At 42.5% G+C, this 20,075-nt stretch overlaps 1 protein-coding gene across 1 annotated transcript in view; it reads right to left on the bottom strand.

Annotated features, from left to right (window-relative positions):
* Positions 1-18,215, bottom strand: part of UGCG (UDP-glucose ceramide glucosyltransferase) — a 38,718-nt gene extending 20,503 nt beyond the window's left edge. Inside the window, exon 1 of the mRNA XM_055579320.1 lies at positions 17,718-18,215. Within this exon, the coding sequence (XP_055435295.1) occupies positions 17,718-17,815 (98 nt within the window). The 5' untranslated portion in view covers positions 17,816-18,215. The remainder of the gene's footprint in view (positions 1-17,717) is intronic.
* Between the last annotated feature and the right edge of the window lie 1,860 nt (positions 18,216-20,075).

Here is a 20,075-nt window from a genome sequence, read left to right as displayed (position 1 = left end):
ATCAAGCTACCAATAAATTACTGAATTCTAAATTTAAAAAAAAAATCAATTGGTAGCTTTTTAAAGGGGTCTCTGGAAATGAAAGAAAGTATCAATAGAACAAGGTAAGGTTCCAGTGAGGAAAACCTGAAGGAAGCAGAGTGAATGTCCCAATGAAGGCTAGAGCTTAAGACTGTTGCTTTTTGCCGTATTCTCAGATGCCAGAACTATGCCAGCCCTGGAGCAAGCACTCAATAAACACTCGGTGAAGGAATGAATGACAGTGTTATTAGCCCACACATTAACTGCCTTTCCTCCCAAATCACCATCAAGGTGGCCAAAGAACTATAAAAAGAGCAGAAGGAAAAATCCCTATCTTCACCAGAAAAATATGGACGTGTAACCAGAAAAATTTGAGAAATTTCTGTAACAGCCCACACAACAACTAATTGGAAGAACTACCAAGCCAGCCTCCATGGCAAACAAGGAGATGGGATACCTAGCAGAACCCCCAGTGTTCACAAGCTCAGAATGGCAGTGATGGAATGGAGGGAAGCTGAAGGTAAGGCGGGGGGAAACCTCAATGATGAGGGAAACATCTATTAAGACACTGAAAGATAAACCAGTGCCACTGATTCCCAGATAAGCTGACCAAGGTTCTCAGAGCTGCTCCAGCCCAAAGGGTGGTGCAGCACAGCACTCCTTTGCTAATTAGGGAAGAGAGACTGTGTCCCAGTTCAGGTCAGGTGTGGGTCACAATAAAGAGTGTTTCAGCAGAGTGCTGAAGTTTCTAAAAGAAGTCACCAAAGGTGTCTTCCCTCCTTCTCCTATGCAAGTCTCCAAGCACTCAACAGTAATTAGACCCTGGAACAATCACAGGGCCATCTGCAGGGTATGTTAAGACACATTCTTCCACATTTTAACATCTCTGAAATCAACGGCATCTTACAATCGCTGGCAGCCAGATGGCAGTCCAGACTTAGCAGCATGGAAACCATCCCTTCTGGAAGATCAAGAAGATGCCCATATCAATGCATCTTAGGTTAGATGAAATATACTATTCATCTATGGGTGATTTCTGGAAGTTCACTAGTACCAACAGTCTATAGCAGTTAGTCACAGGCTCACTCCCCCAATTAAGGCAGAGATGTGCTGCAGCAAATATCTCACGTTTCAGATAAGACCATAATGTATCTTTGTGGAAAGAAAAGCAGGCTACTACCTACAATGGAAAAAAATAAAGCAACACAAAAAATTTTAAAGAGCAGCGTGGTCTTGGTTTCTGATCCACAATGCCGAATGCCAGAAAGTAACGAGAACCATCCACAGCAGTGATGCTCTGCGTGGCAGCAGTCCACAAGTTGCTTTATACTGGCTGGTGATGAAATGGAGAGAAAGTATTTAGAAACTTTTCTAGCAGTTTGACATTGCCATGCCATCCAAGCATATGATCAGTCATTTATTTTTACTGTAGTTTACCAAAGTGTCAGTCCATGACAGATTGGAAAACTTGAAAAGAACTGATCCTTTGCCACAGACCAGTTTGGCAAATATTGATCTATAGAGTTCAGCCAGAGGGCTGGATGATCTAAAATTTATATAACCACAAATATGATCACTATTCCGTTGCTAACAAAATAGTAGACTAGATGTCTGGAGAAACCCACCCTGTAGAGAATATCTAGATGGCCAGGGGGGAAAGTTTATGTTTAATTGGTTGAAACAGTAATATATCCACATGGTTCAAATCACTAAAAATATTAAGACTTTCATATAAAGAAGTCTCCCTGTCATCTCTGTTCCCCATCAGTCTTGCTCCCATCACTACCTCCACAGCATTATTAGTTTCTTATCTTTTCAGAGATTTTTCAAAAATACATACTAAGCCAAAACATACACAGATGAAATTCTTATATAGTATTTATAATTTTCTCTACGCTTTCTTAAAACAAGAACCCTAAAAACATGTTTTAGGGGCTTCCCAGGTGGTGCTAGTGGTAAAGAAGCCCCCTGCCAATGCAGGAGATGTAAGAGATGCCAGTTAGATCCCTGGGTCAGGAAGATCCCCTGGAGGAGGGCATGGCAACCCACTCCAGTATTCTTGCCTGGAAAACCCCATGTCAGGCTACGTATGGTCCATAGCGTCGCAAAGAGTCAGGCATGGCTGAAGCAACTTAGCATGACTTAGCACACATGCAAAAGCATGTTTTTAGATATCCTGTTATGATAAAAAAGAAAACGTCTCAGGTCAGAAATGAAGAGAAACCTCTGAGTAAATGAGTGCTGGATACAATACTTACACCGGGACCACCTGCTGGTCTCTAGTTACCTAGAGATGACGACAAGCCCGAAACAGGAATGACTGAAATCTGTTCCAAGAATCTTGTAGAAATATGGAATCTTTGAAAGGCAAAGTAGAAAACTCCTGGCCCACAGAGGAAAGATGGGGATGCTGCCTAAATTGGATTCAGTCCAAAATAAAATGGAATAAAAACAAAAAGTATTTCTGAAAAACACCTAACTATGCAGGTCTTGGGACCCAGAACCCAGAACACAAACTGCAGGTGTTGCTTGAACAAAACCCAAGAGATGGAATGAGAGACCATCATATGTGACCATGAATACATGAAAAGAACCACATAACATCTAGAAATGAAAATGGTGGTCACTGACACCAAAAACTCAATAGACAGGTCATGTAGAAGTTGCACATATACAGTTCAAAAAAAACCTGGAGAAGTGGAATCAGATTTGAAATTATCCAGATTACCGCATAGAGAGAATAAGAGGCCAAGAAACTGAAATCAAGAAAGGGTTTGAGACATGGATGATAGAGTAAGAAGTCTAAAATCCCAGTAGCTGTTATCTATTAATTCTACTGTATGATCATTGAAAGTAAAAGTGAAGTTGCTCAGTCGTGCTGACTCTTTGCGACCCCATGCACTGTAGCCCACCATGCTCCTCGGTCCAAGGGATTTTCTAGGCAAGAGTACTGGAGTGGGTTGCCATTTCCTTCTCCAGAGGATCTTCCCAACCCAGGGATTGAACCTGGGTCTCCCGCATTATAGGTAGACACTTAACCGTCTGAGCCACCAGGAAAGTATGATCATTAAGTGCTATTAAACTAACAAAACCTCCATATAAGGTGATGGCAAATTACAGAGAAACCTAGCCCACTAACACTGCATTTGGGGAGGCTTTAGATTAAAAACAACAATAATTTAAACTGCTAAATAGTCTAGTGTTGACTCTATTTTTCCCTTTTTCCTCTTTGTCTTCATTAAGACATCTTACTAATGCTAATATATTTACATAATGCTAATATAGATATACCTCCTATCCTTTCATATCAAGAATGCTGCATTTTATCAAAGATAGACTGACCTGCCAAACCACCATGAAGCTTTCTCTAGGTTTATGGTGAAGTGAATTGCTGATAAGTACCATGTCTGAAATATCTACTTAAGATTATTATAAGTCCAACTATATTACAGGGCCTTTAAAAAATTCTAATTTGTGCCTCCTCCCAATATCTATGTATGTATCTAGCCCTCTCCCTCCCTTCTCCCCTCCTTACAATTTTCTTTCTACACCCCAAGGGATCATCTTGCCGTATGCCAGCTAGGATACCAGACTACTACTCTGGAGAGCACTGTTTTGACTTAGGTAATTCAACACACATGCAATCACATAGCTCTGCTGTGCGCACAGTGGTGCTCTGTGACTTCTAAGCATTCCCTTACTGAATAATCTCTTTTGACTCCAGGCATTATCCTATGCACTGGTGATATAACATGATGAGAAAAGAAGTGTTAGTCGCTGAGTTGTGTCCGACTCTTTGAGACCCCATAGACTGTAGCCCACCAGGCTCCTCTGTCCATGGAGTTCTCCAGGCAAGAACACTGGAGTGGTTAGCCATTCCCTTCTCCAGGGGATCTTCCTGACCCAGGGATCAAACCCAGGTATCCTGCACTGCAGGCAGATTCTTAACCCTCTGATCCACCAGGAAAGCCCAAGGTACACTCCATACTGTCAAGGAACTGGGATTTAATGGGGGCGGTGCCCACATACAGACGCCTCTTCTACTCACAGAAATGATGCTGATGGGTACCTTGGCCTTGGCCATGGCCGGTGTGTTGGAAGCCAATCTGTGCTTTTCAAATTACAAACAACAGGCCATTTACCTGGAGTCTCAAAAGTGGCCTGAATGGTGGAATCCCCCAAGGGGGCCAGTTTCACGAGTGGCTTTGACAGAGCCCTGCAAGGTTTCCTGGTTTCAAAGCAGTTTTTAAGGATCTCAGGTCAGGGTTTCCGCGTTACCTAGATGGCATGAACGTGAGCTTACAGCCCCCATACCCTGCACAAGATTTCCTGTGGGTGGCGGTTTCCACCCTTAGCCTGGTCAAGTGATTTGCTTCCTTCCAGGATCCTGGGATCCTTTTTCAGTTTCAGCTGTCATCCTGGGAATCCACTTCTACCTTCCCCTCATGCATTTGGCTTGCAACCTTGATGCTTTTGTAGGGGAGGCAGGGAGTACTTTTTTTTTTTGCTACATAACACATAAAGTTACATGAAAGTACACAGCTCACTGAATTTTCTCAAAGTGAAACACCCATGGAAACAGTAGCCAGATCAAGAAACAGAGTCCTACCAGAACACCAGAAACCTGTGCGTGTCCCCTTCTACTAACTACCCTCTCCTCAAGGTAACCACTATTCTGACTTCAAGTACCAGAGACTAATTTTGCTGGCTTCAAAATCTATCTAAATGGAGTCCTGTAGGATGCACTCTTCTGAATCTGGCACCTGAAGACACTATAGTAGGCTGTTAAGTCTCCAGGGTCCAACAAAACAATGATATATAGTGTGTTCTCAAAATTTTTCAATTTTATGTTTTAATTGAAGTATAGTTGATTTACAGTGTTGTACCAATCTCTGCTTTATAGCAAAGTGACTCAGTTATAGACAAATTGACATTCTATGCATTTTTTTAAGTTAAATAAATGAAGAGTGAAAAGTGGTTGGCTAAATACAGTTGGAAGAAAGTGTAGAGAGAAAAACATGCGAGCCATCCACAGTTTAGTATGCTCTCCTAGGTGGGGCATGCCATTAGCAGTTGGTTGCATATCAATATAATTAATATTTACATAACTGGTAATGCATGAAGAAGACCAAGAGTGGAAAGAGCCAGGAAGAAAGTGAAGCCACAGAAGGGTTTGTTAGGCTAGGCTGTTTTCTTTTTGAATGGGTTCAAGAAAGAATAACATTGAACGCTGCCAAGAGGACAAGGTAAGAACTGAAATGTCACTAGAATGTGTGAACACTGGTGACCTCAGAGTCCTCTGGGCAAGGGGCAGATCAATAAAAATGGCTGAGAAGCAAATGAATGAGAGGTGAGTGGTGATAACAGTGAATAAACACTAGTTTCTCCTGAAATCTGACAGTGAAAAAAGGCCAAAGTTATAACCAGGTGGAGGAGAGTTTTTCAGTTTAATTTTTACTTATTTTTAATTTTTAAAACTTGAGTATAAACAGTTAGCGGAAAGAGCTAGTCAAAAGGTAAACAGAGAGGAAATAAAAGCTAAGGAATGGCCTGAGAAGATCCACAGTGTGAAGCAGGAGTCAAGGTGATGTAGTAAGGATGAGGGGTAAGATGATGAAGATTTAGAAGAGGTGCTGCCAGTCACGGGTGTCAGAGCTAAAAATGGAAACAAAGTATTGTCAGATGCCAGCACCAGCTCCGGGGTGAGATCTGAGCCCATGAATATGTAGTAGTTCAGTCCATTTGACTGCATGATTATATCCCTTTTCAGGATTCTGAAAATGGAGAAGCTATAAATTGAGATAGATTCAGGATAACTGGGCAGACTGATCCAAGGGAAGGCAAGGGCAAGATGAGGAAGTGAACTGTAGTGGAGAATTCAGTGAAGCCAAGTAGCACAAGGGTGAACAGCCTAGGGCAACTGTTCTCAGCCTTGACTGTAGAAGAAAATCACCTGGGGGTGTGTGTGTGTGTATATGTAAGCTTGAGCTGAGGCCCAGGCAGCAGTATGTGTTTTTTGTTTTTTTAAATCTTCCCCAGTGACTCCAATGTGCAAAGTTGAGACCCATGGGCCTAGGAAGTCTGATTACTGTAAGAACAGAAGATGGCAGAGATGGAAACTCAGAAAGATCAGCTATTACAGGACAGATGAAAAACAAGAAGGCTCCAAGGAGCCGTACAAGTTGGGGAAGGGTTGGAAAAGAGAGAAAGAATGGGGCTGTCTCCATAGTGATCTAAATGTTGCTAGTTATCAAAAACTTAAGATTCAGAGCAACTGGAGAAATTTCCATACAGACATTCTATCCCAATGGATTACTTCCAGGGTTACTTTTTAGGTTACCACCCGCAGTATATACAGCATATTGGTTTAAGTAGTGAGTGCATGTGTACTTAATCCTGTCTGACTCTTTGCGACCCTGTGGACTGTAGCCCACTAGGCTCCTCCCTCCATGGAATTTTCCAGGCAAGAATACTGGAGTGGTGGCCATTCCCTTCTCCAGGGGATCTTCCCCTGACCCACAGATCAAACCCGCATCTCCTGCATTGGCAGGCAGATTCTTTGCCACTGAGTCCACTAGGCAGGTCACAGTGAAGTTTAAGAGCCGTGGCTGGAGGGAGGCTGTCTAGATTTCTGTACCAGCTTCACAGCTAACTAACTGTGTATCCCTGGGCAAGGCATTTCTTTATCTCAAGTTGCTCTTGTTTTTTAAAGTGTGGATAAGAGTACTCACTTATTTCATAAAGCAGTTGTGAGAAATAGATGAGATTAAGCCACAAAGTAAACATTGAGTGATAGCTATTACTAGCAATTTTTCAAAAAGAACATTTTTCCACTAAATGTAACTCCTCTGAAATTTCATAGTTCTGATTAGAGATTTTGAGAGATCAAACACTGATGCAATGTATATAACCAAAAAGGAAGGACTGGAAATTCATATACTTAAAAGTTATTTCATGTATGTTTAAGGAGTAATCCATTATGTTGATTTTTCTTTTTAAAGATAAAGTCAACTCTTATGTACTAAGGAAAATTAAAAGGTAGGGGGCGGGGGCTTCCCTGGCACCTCAGTGGTAAAAAATCCACCTGCCAATGTAGGAGACATGGGTTTGATCCCTGATCTGGGAAGATCCCATATGCTACAGAGCAACTAAGTCCATGCATGCACCACAACTATTGAGCCTATGCTCTAGAGCCTGGAAGCCGCAACTACTGAGTCCAGGAGCCACAACTCCTGAAGCCCGAGCACTCTAGAGCCCATGCTCTGCAACAAGAGAGACCACCACCACGAGAAGCCCAGACACCGCGACTGGAGGGCAGCCCTGACTCGTGACAACTAGAGAAAACCCTGTGTAGGAATGAAGACCTGGCACAGCTAAAAATAAATTAATGATTTTTTTTAAAGTGTAAAAATATTTTTTAAAATGCAAAAAAAAAAAAAAAAAGACTAAAGGGGGAAAGTAAAGTTGCTCAGTCGTGTCTGACTCTTTGCGACCTCATGGACTGTAGCCTACCAGGCTCCTCAGTCCATGGAATTTTCCAAGCAAGAGTACTGGAGTGGGTTGCCATTTCCTTCTCCAGGGGATCTTCCCAACCCAGGGATCGAACCTGGGTCTCCCACACTGCAGGCAGACGCTTTACCATCTGAGCCACCAGGGAATCACTAAAAGGGGGAAAGGGAATCATTAAAAGTCTCAAATCATGGTTAAAACAGAATAAATCAAAACATGGGATAAAACATCTAGTGCAAAGTATTAATATATACCATATTTAAGTTAAAGTTATATTCAAGGTTAAAATTACACTCAAAATTTAGGAACGAATTTAAAGTTCTATGGGCATAATCCAAAAGTGTAGAAACAATGCAAGTGTGAGATTGAGAGACTTTACGTGACACAAATTATTATTGCCTAAAAATGACCTGTTACTGTTTTCTTAGCTGAGCTCCCCTTTAAGACTATTAAAAGGGTTCCCAGCTGGGCAGAGGTGCTGGCTTCTTGAAATTTCTCCACGCTCAGAGCCTGGCTCAGAATTTGGATTCTACAGTCACAAGAATCCCCCTTCCCTTGGCTCTGCTGGATGAAGAGACTGCCACCCTCAGAACTGAGAGGCAGAGGCATGATAATTCTTCCACAGTGCAGCAGGTACAAGGCACAAAGTGACTGCTGCTGCTGCTGCTAAGTCGCATCAGTCGTGTCCGACTCTGTGCGACCCCAGAGACGGCAGCCCACCAGGCTCCCCCGTCCCTGGGATTCTCCAGGCAAGAACACTGGAGTGGGGTGCCATTGCCTTCTCCAATGCATGAAAGTGAAAAGTGAAAGTGAAGTCGCTCAGTCATGTCTGACTCTAGCGACCCCATGGACTGCAGCCTACCAGGCTCCTCCGTCCATGGGATTTTCCAGGCAAGAGTACTGGAGTGGGGGTGCCATTGCCTTCTCCGATATAATCCAATCAATACCGCCTTCTATCATGGAGATATTCTGAGGCATTCCAAAGGAGTCTATTCTGTTTGGCTGGCCATTCAATCACTACACCTAACACAGTCCCCAAAACAAAGACGACAATGCAGCCTTCCTCCTGGGGAGAAAACGCCCCTCCCCACAGCTTCTAATAACCTGGAAAGTTCTCATCAGTGGCAGCAGATCCTAGGCACCAGATCCAGAGTCTGGGATTTTAATACTAGTCTTAAGTTCTCTTGAAACAGAGCGAGTTTCAAGAGAAACTCTCTCCTAACACCCCTCCTAACTCCCCTCCTAACACCTGTCCATTTAATTGTTAGACATCTGATTTTATTACATTTTCAGGAACACATTAAGAAAGAGAAAGGGATAGACCATGTATATGCTAGTCAATGGTTTGAATGGCTTCGTTTTTGAAGAACAAAATAATCTTGAAACTAAGGGAGCCACTGGGGAAGACAGGAAAGTATGGTAAATTTTCAATATGTGTCATTTTCCCAAGGCATTATTTCTAAGTGACATTTTAAATTGAGAGCTGGAGTCACTCCTCCGTCAAAAAGAAAAAAAAATTGAATTCATGTAATTAAGGCCTGTCACTGTCAAGGTCACGGAGTGGGGTACTCACAGCAAGCTGCTGCAGGGCAGCAGCTGCAAGGCCAAGGAACAGAAGGGCAGATACCATCTGGGGTGCCTCTCAGAGTACCAGTTACTTCAGTCTAAAAGGTCAGGGGAGATGAATCACAGGCAGAGAGAGGCCCGCAGGGTCTTGCTTTCTATTGTGAGCTAAAAGGACATCTCTGCAGAGAACACTTCAAAGAACTCCAACGGATTGTAAGGAGTATTCGGGAACATTCTTCTGGACTTTATGGATGGTTTGGCTTGATGAATCTTAATCGCCTCTCTGCAACAAGACTTGTGAACTGATGGGATAGCCGTGCTTTTCTTTGCTGATTTTCATTCCCTAACATCTCAGTCTCTAAAATTGTTACTGTCCTTTCCATCATTTTAGCTTACTGTTTTATCCTTTGAATCTTTTAGTCCCCTTTCGGCCCCTCCTCAACAGTTTGTTTAATGGTTGGTATCATTTAAAAATAATTTATTTTATGGTTTTGTATTCAAATTGAGTTTTGAGCAGGAGAGGGGCCTGGAATGAAGGGAGACTTCTGGGAGAGAGGGTGGGCTGTGCTCATCCCCTATTATCAGCCTCTGGCTGCTGCTTCCTATGGATTTCCCAGGCAAGAATACTGGAGTGGGTTGCCATTTCCTCCTCCAGGGGATCTTCTCCACCCAGGGACAGAACCTGCATCTCCTGTGCAGCAACCTTAAGACAGCGCTACACCAGAAGTGAGGCACAAGAATTTCCCTCAAAGCTTCTAAGGGGGAAGACAGATTCCTTGAGGGCAAAGTTCACCTTGCTTAACAGCCCCAGACTGTGCTGTTTTTATAGCTCTGCTGTGCAAATCAGTTGAAGCGATTTATCTGACACTGAGAATTTTCTCCTTTGCTCCATGCCATCAAGCTTGTTAATATTTCATGTAAAATTAAGTTGATTGCTTGATCAGCAGATCCCATACTTCATATAGTCCATCCCAGCAATTCCAAATGATAAAAGGCTTCTTTTGTTGCTGTTTTTAGCTATGAATGTGCTCTAGAAGGTTGTTACCGTGTCTATGATCAGTAAGTGTCATGATTAATGTTACCTCCATATAGCATTTATCTTCAAAAATGGTACTGCAGCAAAATGGGCTTCATTAGCAAAGCACACCACATCACAAAACACACCTTCTGGTGCAACATTAATTCTGCAGACAGAAGATCCCCCAGAGAACACAGAACAACCCATCAGTGAGTTACCTTTATAGGAAAACACAAACTATTTCCATTGGACAACAGACTTGTACACTACAGAACACAAAAGATTCCCTCACGGGAAAAAACGAGGAGACCTTTGTTAATTTTGTTCCCTCTCCCTCCCGCCCAAAACAACCCACTAACCCAGTAACGTATTTTGCTAACAGAAACAAGTAGCTTTGCATTTCCCGAAGGGTAGATCCAAGTGTACAGATTATTGAAGGCATGACAGGTATTCCCTTTGGAAAACCCTGGGGGGATATTCAGATCTAACAAGTAATTTGTAGGTGAACATGTGATTGGGCTTCCCTGGTGACTCAGATGGTAAAGAATCAGCCTGTAATGCAAGAGACCTGGGTTTGATCCCTGGGTTGAGAGGATCTCCTGGAGAAGAGAATGGCAACCCACTCTGTTCTTCTTGCTTGGGGAATCCCGTGGACAGAGGGAACTGATGCGCTACAGTCCATGGGGTCCCAAAGAGTTGGATACGACTGAGCAAAATCAGGATCATGTGACTGATATGGCACTGTTTCTATTTTAACCCACAATAAGAAATAGTGAGACAAAGATTCCATTTGGTCCAACTCATTTCATGAAAAGCCATGGCCACTGAATCCGTCCCTAGTTCTGTCCATCTACCTGAAATCACAATGGCCAAATAACACTAAGTTAATGAGGGATCAAAAATCCCACCATTACTACTGGGAAAAAAAAATCAAAGATTATTCATTTGACATGCAATGATCAGCTGCTGAGTAGCACTGAAGATACAATAGTAAATAAGACACCTCCCCACTCCCCAAAGTTTATAATCTTAAGTGGGGAAAGAGACAACAGAACACACAGTTTTTTAGACGGGTAAATTCAAGGTACTATGGAAGGACATAAGAGGGGGTGCCTAACCCAGTAAGGAGCTAAAGCTGAATGAGGAGGAGTTAGTAAAACAAAAAGGAAGGGAGGGAAGGAAGAAGGGAGAAAAACAGAAAAAAGGAAAGAAAGAGAATTATAAAAAAATTACATTGCACATTCAGAGGAATGCCGGTAATTCAATGTGGCTGGAGAAACAGGCACAGGAGATGGCTCACCTCCTCAAGAATTACGTCTTGTTAAGGAGTTTGAATTTTAACCTTAAGGCAGTGGGGAACCTTGGTAAGATTTTAAGCACATGATCCAAGATTGTTGCTCCAGAAAGATTAGGCTACAATAAGAAATACAAAGTAGATAAAGAGCAGCAGCTACTGCTGCTGCTAAGTTGCTTCGGTCGTGTCCGACTCTGTGCGACCCCACAGACAGCAGCCCACCAGGCTCCCCCGTCCCTGGGATTCTCCAGGCAAGAACACTGGAGTGGGTTGCCATTTCCTTCTCCAATGCATGAAAGTGAAAAGTTAAAGGGAAGTCGCTCAGTCGTGTCCGACTCTTCGCGACCCCATGGACTGCAGCCTACCAGGCTCCTCCGTCCATGGGGTTTTCCAGGCAAGAGTACTGGAGTAGGGTGCCATTGCCTTCTCCGATAAACAGCAGAGCATTAGGTAAAAATACCAGCAAGTACAGATAGTTCAATAATCTAGGGTAGAGATAATATATACTGAACTAATGATGTAGGTAGGAAAAGGGAGGAATGATGAATTAAGAGAACCGCCACTAAATACTAAATTTCCATTTTGCTTTTTTTTTAATGTCCATTTTGCTTTTTAAAGCTATCACAAAATCATCCAATTCCATATCTCCCCAAGGCTCAGGTTCAAGGGGCTGAACTACCTGATTCATGCACCCAAAAGTGGTTTGGGCAACAATGGCCCTGACTGAGCAAAATCTGTTCAAAGTCCAACTGCATCGTCAGGACTAAACCCAGAAAATAGGCTCCTCTCGTTTTACACTCTACTAAGGCTCAGAACACCATATATTTAAGTCCAAATTAAAAAAAAAAAATCATATTATCTAACAATAATATCTGAAATGCTAAAATTTACATTAAAAACATAATTACTTTCTGACAGGCAGTTTAGCACAGTTATCCTGATACAGTGAGTACTTAAACTCTACTCAAAAACTGTGCAGCAGGTTTAAAAGTTGTTATACTAGAAAAATTAGGAAAGGCAGAATTAACTTGAGAAAAAAAAAATCTTCAAGAAAAGAACGTTTAGTAGAGGGCAGTTAATATTGGATGGATACAAGAAGTATTGCCACTGTACCATGGCACCTCCAGTCAATTAAACTAAACATTAGTGTACCACACATTAAGGGGAAAAAATGATTAAGTCCAAGGAGCAAGAAGGATGGGGAGATGAGAGGAGAAAAAAGCAAGGTATCTTGCTTAGAAACTCTTATCTAGCAGAATGGTTCCTAATAGCTAAAGAGGGAAGAAAAAACATTGGTTCCAGACTTTTGTATGAATTAGCCACTGTCCTCCAGCTATCAAACCACACGAGCTCTCAACAAAAGAGAAAAAATTCCATAAAAAATCACTTAACTAACTATGCCTACAGAGGATATAATCATTAGTTTCTTTTTTTTTTTTTAAAGGAAACAATCTTCAAAATAAGAATTTTGAATTCTTGAATTTCAGATGCTCTAATCTAAATGTTTTCTTTAACCTTATAAGGGGAATTCCCTGGTGGTCCAGCGCCTTTACTGTCATGGGCCTGGGGTTCAATCCCTAGGCAGGAAACTAAGATCCCACAAGTTATGTGTGTGTTGTGGGGGTGGGCGGGGGGAGTGGGAGTGCGTGCAGAGACATTTTAGGCAAAATTCCACAAATGTCTGCCATCTAAAATATGTTGTGAAATGATGAGGCATCCGTCAAGTCAATATTAATTCTGGAAAGGAGCAAAGCAGTAGGTAAAGATACCAGTGAGCAGAGAACATTTCAAAATATTGAAAATAATGGTTCTCTAGTTATAAACCACTTCAATTTTTAAAACTGTAAGCTTATACAATTTATAAGATATTTATGAAATCAGAGCAAAAAATGTCATTGAACAATTGTTCACTGTATTAATTATATTCCGCTCCATTTTAAAAATACAGGCCAATACTTAGCTTTTTAATCTCATTTTAAGAAGCTACAATACAATAGAACATTGGATCCAAATTAACTAGATACCATTATACACTGTATTTAATTGTAAAAAAATAACCATGGGTTTTTTTTTTTTTTAATGTTCTATTGTTTTGTTTTTTAGCAATTTCACTGCAATGTTTGTATTACTTAAATATTTTTAAACATTAGTAGCTCACAGATTATGCTCCTTAATCTGACAACCAGATACGGAATCATATAAGGTTTGATAATAGGCTCCATTTCCACCAGTTTCAGGCACAAGGTTTTAGGAGGGGCATTGATTAAATCTGGCTATTTTAATTTATTTATACTTTACCATATTCAAAAAGGATTTGAGAGGATACAGATACATGTTCAGGAAATATATTCTTCAATAAAGTGCTTAGCATAAAATTTTAACCAAAATATCACTGCCAATATTCTTTAGCCTTGCTTGTCAAAATGTTAAGAATATCAAAATGTTGAGATTATCAAACCTGCAAATTTACTAAATACAGGAGAAAGAGGAGAGGACAAACCCTTAGTGCTCTGCTTGAAAACAACTCAAACTGGGAAGCATCTTCACTTCAGTAAGAAAGGAATCAAATCAAACAGTAAATAATTTTGAAGGTGGGATGAGATGAAAGGAACTTAATTTTTTAAAAGGCAGCATATTATTTATACATAAATTAAGCTGTTGATTATTTACTTCATGTTCTTTTACCTATTTCAGAAAAATATTCTGAAGATTCCGACCAATCTGTTATAAACTAATTACATTTTCTTTGTTCTATTTTCATTTGACTTTTCTGGATCCTGCTACTGTCAATATAAAAGGTAACTTTGAGGAGCATTAAAAAAGAAATACAAAGACTCTACTGTATCATAATTAAAGTTTGTGCTATTCTCAAAAACTGAAAGAGTTTTAAACAAAAAGGTATTTAAATTTTTTTTTCAGTCTATTATTAAAAACAAAATAACTTAAAATAATTCTGGAGTTGTCACAGTCTAAGAGTATAAATACTCTCAGATGGTTACTTGAAGTATTAAGCTACTTTGCTGCTGCTGCTGCTGCTAAGTCGCATCAGTCGTGTCCAACTCTGTGCGACCCCAGAGACGGCAGCCCACCAGGCTCCCCCGTCCCTGGGATTCTCCAGGCAAGAACACTGGAGTGGGTTGCCATTTCCTTCTCCGATGCATGAAAGTGAAAAGTGAAAGTGAAGTCGCGCAGTTGTGTCCGACTCTTCGCGACCCCATGGACTGCAGCCTACCAGGTTCCTCCATCCATGGGATTTTCCAGGCAAGAGTACTGGAGTGGGGTGCCAAGTGTGACTTTTAGGTGGTGCAGTGGTAAAGAATCTGCCTGTCAATGCAGGAGACGCAAGAGACACGGGTTCGATCCCTGGGTCAGGAAGTTCCCTTCGAGTAGGAACTGGCAACCCACTCCAGTATTCTCATCTGGAAAATTCCATGGACAGAGGAGCCTGGTGGGCTACGGTCCACAACTGTCACAAACAGTCGGACAGGACTGAGCATGCACAAATACACACACACATCACAGAGGTAAGGTGTTCCATCATACTCCTATGTTGAAAGAAGGCAACTTTCTTCAAATTGGGCTGTGAATTTAACAATTCCAATTTAAATACAAGATTACTTAGAGTCTGGAGGGAAAAAAGTTCTAAAGTTCAAGTAAAAATGTATAAAAAGTCATAAAAATTTACAAAAGAATAAGGAGGGGCCAGCCTCTAAGTTACACTGTAATTAAGGTAATAATACTTCACTAAAACAGTGGATACTGGTACACTTTATAAGGGGTAAAGTGTTAAAAAATAAAGAAAACTCAAAATACTAAAAGAGATATTATATAATAGTTAGGGGAAATGGAAAAGATAAAAAATTTTACCAGTTGGGGCAGGGGCGGGGGCGCGGAGGGCAAGACAAGACGACCTAAAACACACAGGCACACACACTTTTCTACATGTGAAATATATGTACAAAGTTGAAAGACAAAAAACAAGTTGGGCAAAAACTGTAGCATATCACAGAACAATCTTCCTATGAAAAAGATTAGCACAGCAATAGATTGCACAAGCAAAAGATTTATTAATATGAAATTTACAACTAGCTGTAACTGGCATTAAATAGATGAAAAACATTTGATGAAACCAGTAATTAAAGGAATGAAGACAAAAATCAAAGAACAGTAAAAACCCTAATACTTAGTAAGGGGAAATGGTGACCATCATACAATGTTACCAGCACTATGAATAGATACAACATTTCTATAGGGTAATATGTATCCAAGTTTAAAATGTGCACCCCTTCTGGTCCAATAATTCCTCTTTCAAAATGTAAACTAAGGAGCTGCTGTGGCTGCGGCTAAGTTGCCTCAGTCGTGTCCGACTCTGTGCGACCCCATAGATGGCAGCCCACCAGGCTCCCCCGTCCCTGGGATTCTCCAGGCAAGAACACTGGAGTGGGTTGCTGATCATCTCTTAAAGATGGTAGCCATTCATCACAGTGTTCTTTGTAATCGTGACAAACTGAAAATAGCCTAAATGCCGACCAATAATAGTAATGAACACAGATTAGTGCCTCATAAATAAAAATGTCATGCATCTATTAAAAGCGATGGAGAGATCATACATTTACTGACGAAAAAATTACTCATGACATTTTACATGGAAGCTCCATGAGAGCAGGGGCCTTGGATATATTGTTCTTCAATCTTATTTCCAGCACCTAGAACAGTGCCTTGTACAAAAGAGCTTCCTAGAAAGTATTTATTAAATAGATGAATTTTAAAGCTGGTTACAGAACAACCATGGTGTGGTCCCTTCCTCGTTCCTTCCGGACCTCCCTCTCTTCCTTTCCCTCCCCCTACAGAAATATAACTGGAAGGATAGTACAAAAGGTTGACAGGCAATGGAGTTTTGGTGTCTCTGTTTAACTTTGTTCTTTCTTCTCTGTAGTCTAATTCTCTATACAGTAAGCCTGTTTTATTTCTATGATCAGATAAAGTAACAAAACTGCTTTTTAAGAACTCATATATTTAAAATGAAGTCTAGAATGTTCACTGCCTACAGCTCACAAACTCCAAAACCTAAAATCAACAGTCTCCAAGAAGCATTTTTCATTCATCTTCAAAGAAATACCAGCATGCCTTTACAATGCATCAGTAGCATCTTTCTCCACTACCAGGAAATGCCACACTACACTAATAAAATGCAGCATTTCTAAAAGGAAGAAGTACACTTTTTTTGCAGTGAAAAGGGAAAGAAAAACTGTAAGCAATTAATTTCTTAAAGTCCTCCCCTCTCTACCAACATATACTCTATTCTAAATGGTGGTAAAGATCACTATGCACAATCTTTTTTTTTTTTTCCTTCCAGCTAAAAGTCTAGTGAATCCAAGAGTAATGGGCTGTGTCAATTCTTTCATTTCCTTACAAAGACTTTTTCCATTTTAAAGACATTCAAACAATTGAAATATCAAAAGTAGCTACACACCCTATGTCATACTCATCCCATTACCCGATTTTATTTTATTTCATAGTCTTTATCACTATCTGAAATAACCTTATTCGGATTTTAATTATGTCTCTCCCTTCTGGAATGTAAGCTCTATGAGGACAGGAATTCTGTCGTGCTTACTACTGTGTCTTCAGTGAATGGTATCTAATGAAAAGGTATGTGCCTGGGGGCGGGGGACCCAATCTAAACAAGACAAAATATAAGGAATTGGGGGGTGGGGGGGAGCCACACTGAAATGTACAAGCTGACATGACTTAAGGTTACAACACCAGTTCAGAGGTTTGGTGGACGTTTTTCAAGATGGACAGGTGCTTCACATCTATCTAAGGGCAGAAAGCTCATCCAGGAAGAAGAAAATCCACAGGGAGGTCTCCAGGTGGCAGCGTGCAGCTCCCAGAAGAGTGGAAACGATCATCATAATAGAAATGTGGCCCAGGTCGAGAGAGGGGAAAAAAACCCACAATACACCATACATCTTGGCCCAGATGAAAAACCACACGAATCCATAGCACATTAGCACATCAAACCAAGCAAGCAACCTTCCGCCCTACACATAAAAAGAGTACAGTCTCTTTCCCCTGGCTGTGAAGTCGCCTGCCGCCCAGCCACCCCCTCACCGGTGACTTCTCTCTTCCAATGAGCCCCCCGGCCCAGCTGAGCCAAGGCTACAGAGACTGGGAGGAAGAGTCTGAAAATTGGCTGTCTCCACCCCTATCCAAGCCCAATCTCCTCCAAAGCGAAATTCCTCCTACCCTCGCCTGTCCCCGAGGCCTGGACCCCTCCACGGGCTCCTCCAGCTGCCCCTCACTCACGTGTAGATGATGGCCATGAAATGCATCAGCCACAGCACCAAGAAGAGGACGAACCCGAAGACGGCCATTCCCTCCAGGGCCAGGTCCAGCAGCGCCATCCCCCGGCCCGGCCCGCTCCGGCCGCCGCAGCGGACAGCGCTCCCGCAGGAGGAGGACTGGGTGGGCGCCCGGCGCGGGGGCGCAGAAGAGGAGAGAAAGGTGGAGAGAGGAAGGGGCGGAGGGGGTGGGGGCGGAAGGGGCGGGCAGGGCCTGCGCGCCCCCGCCCGCGCGCGCTCCCTCGCGCGCTGGCCCGAGCGCGCTCGCGGATGTAGGCGCTGCAGTGGCCGGACTCAGTGGTCAGGTCGGCCGTGGCCCCGCGCTCCCGCTCGCCTCTCCACCCCCTCGCGGCCGCCTGCCGGACCCCGCGCGCCTGCGCCGCCGCCTCCGTCGCCGCCCCGCCGCCTTCCCGCAGCCTCGGCGCCGGGCTCCGGGCAGCGCAGCTCCGCGCCCTGCTCTGCCGCCGCAGCTCCGCGCACTAATCGAAACCACCGCCTGGCGCCCCGACTCCCCGGCGCACCCCGCCCCGCCCCGGCCCTCCGAAACCGCGGTCCCGCCCTCCGAGGGGCGGTGCGCGCCGCTCCTCTCCGCCCACCCTGCCGCCCTCGCGCTGGTGGCGTCACTGTCGTGAGCGCGCCCCTGGGAGGGTTAATCTGGGTGTTCCTCTCGAGGCTCCGGCCGCCGCCCACCTCTCGGTGACCGGCGAATGCGACCCGGGCAGCCAGCTCTGCACCCCTGGGCCCGCCTCTGTCGGCGGAGCGCGATCCTGTGTCCAGCTCGGAGGACACTTTCCCTTTGTCCGGCTCTGGTGTGCCAGGGCGTCATAGGAAAAGACCCGCGGTTCCAGGCAGCCCCGAGTTGCCTACCAGGGCAACTTACAAAGCTGCGTCCGCAGTCTCTGCGCCGGGCATTGCCCGGAGCGGCCCACATCTTCCAAGGCATGTTCCTGGGCGTCCGGGTGTGTCCCATTGCCTTTCTCCCTTGCTACTTTCGAGGCTATCGAGCCTTGGATCACAAAGTACCGAGAGTGAAATCTGTTTCACAGATCTCTTAAGCACCTTAGAAGCAGCATGTAACATACAAGAAATTCTCAAACTCAGGATGTTTAAGGATTAGCTGATTCTGAAGTCCTCTAAGACTCCTGCCCAATATGATAGCCATAGGGGGCTATTGCGCGCTTGAAATGTGGATAGTAGGAACTGAGAGAGTTGTGTTACGAATGTAAGTCATACACCTGATATGAAGTGATACACTTGATATCATTACTTTTATATTGACTACAAATTCTAAGAATATTTTTGATACATTGAGTTAATTTATTAAAATTGTTTCACTGTCTTTGCTGTTGTTTTTTAAATTCTGCTAGCTACTAGAAGATTTTAAGTTACCCAGGAGGATAGCACTCTAAAATGGAAAGATGTGGCATTTTGGATAGTAAGGTAACCTAGTGTTTATCTTAATTTTAAATCAGTCCAGGAGATGTTTTAATCTAGTACTAAACGTTTCTGTTTGTTTCTTTAGCCTAGATGAGTTTATATAGTTTCTTCATTGTTTTATGTTTAGACAGTGTTTATTATTTCAAATGATTTCTTTTTACATAATCCGTGACTCCCTAGAGAGATTTCAGAATAGAATTCAATTTTGGAAAGAAGTTGTTTATCATTGTTATTTATATAGTTGATATTGATCGAATGAACTACCTCAATCTACAATTAAATGATAAACTACAATCAGAAAGGGGCTTCCCAGGTGGCTCAGTTATAAAGAATCCACCTGCATGCATAACACAGGGGTTACCCTGTGTCAGAAAGATCCCCTGGAGAAGGAAATGGCGACCTACTCCAGTATTCTTACCTGGAAAACCTCATGGACAGAGGATTTTGGCAGGCTACAATCCATGGGGTAGAGAAGACTTGTATACGACTTAGCGACTGAGTGTACACACACCTTTAGAAAAGAGTTTGAATTAATGTCTATGTTGAGAACCAATCCTGGATTTGCTGTATCCTTTGTTTTACCTGGGTAAAGTCAGTAAGAAAGAACAAGGCTTAGAAACCAGACTTCATTGTTGAGAGTTACTGGTTGATAAAGTTATAGCCCGATAGTGTACTAGCATGGAAATAACACTACAAGTGAAAATTTTAAAATGTCACTATTTTAGTTAATCAAGTCTGACTTAAAAAGAAACATTTGAATACATTTCAACATTTCTGAAATGGAAATGGATCTCACAGTCAATGGCATCTTACAATTAATTGGTGTTTTTTTCTTAGTTGTATGTAAAATAATGCTGCATCTTACCATTAATGTACTGTTAAGATA

The sequence above is a fragment of the Bubalus kerabau genome, chromosome 4 (assembly GCF_029407905.1).
Source record: "Bubalus kerabau isolate K-KA32 ecotype Philippines breed swamp buffalo chromosome 4, PCC_UOA_SB_1v2, whole genome shotgun sequence".
NCBI lineage: Eukaryota > Metazoa > Chordata > Mammalia > Artiodactyla > Bovidae > Bubalus > Bubalus kerabau.
Note: the sequence above shows the minus strand (reverse complement) of the source record. Positions and strands in the feature narration are given on the sequence as shown.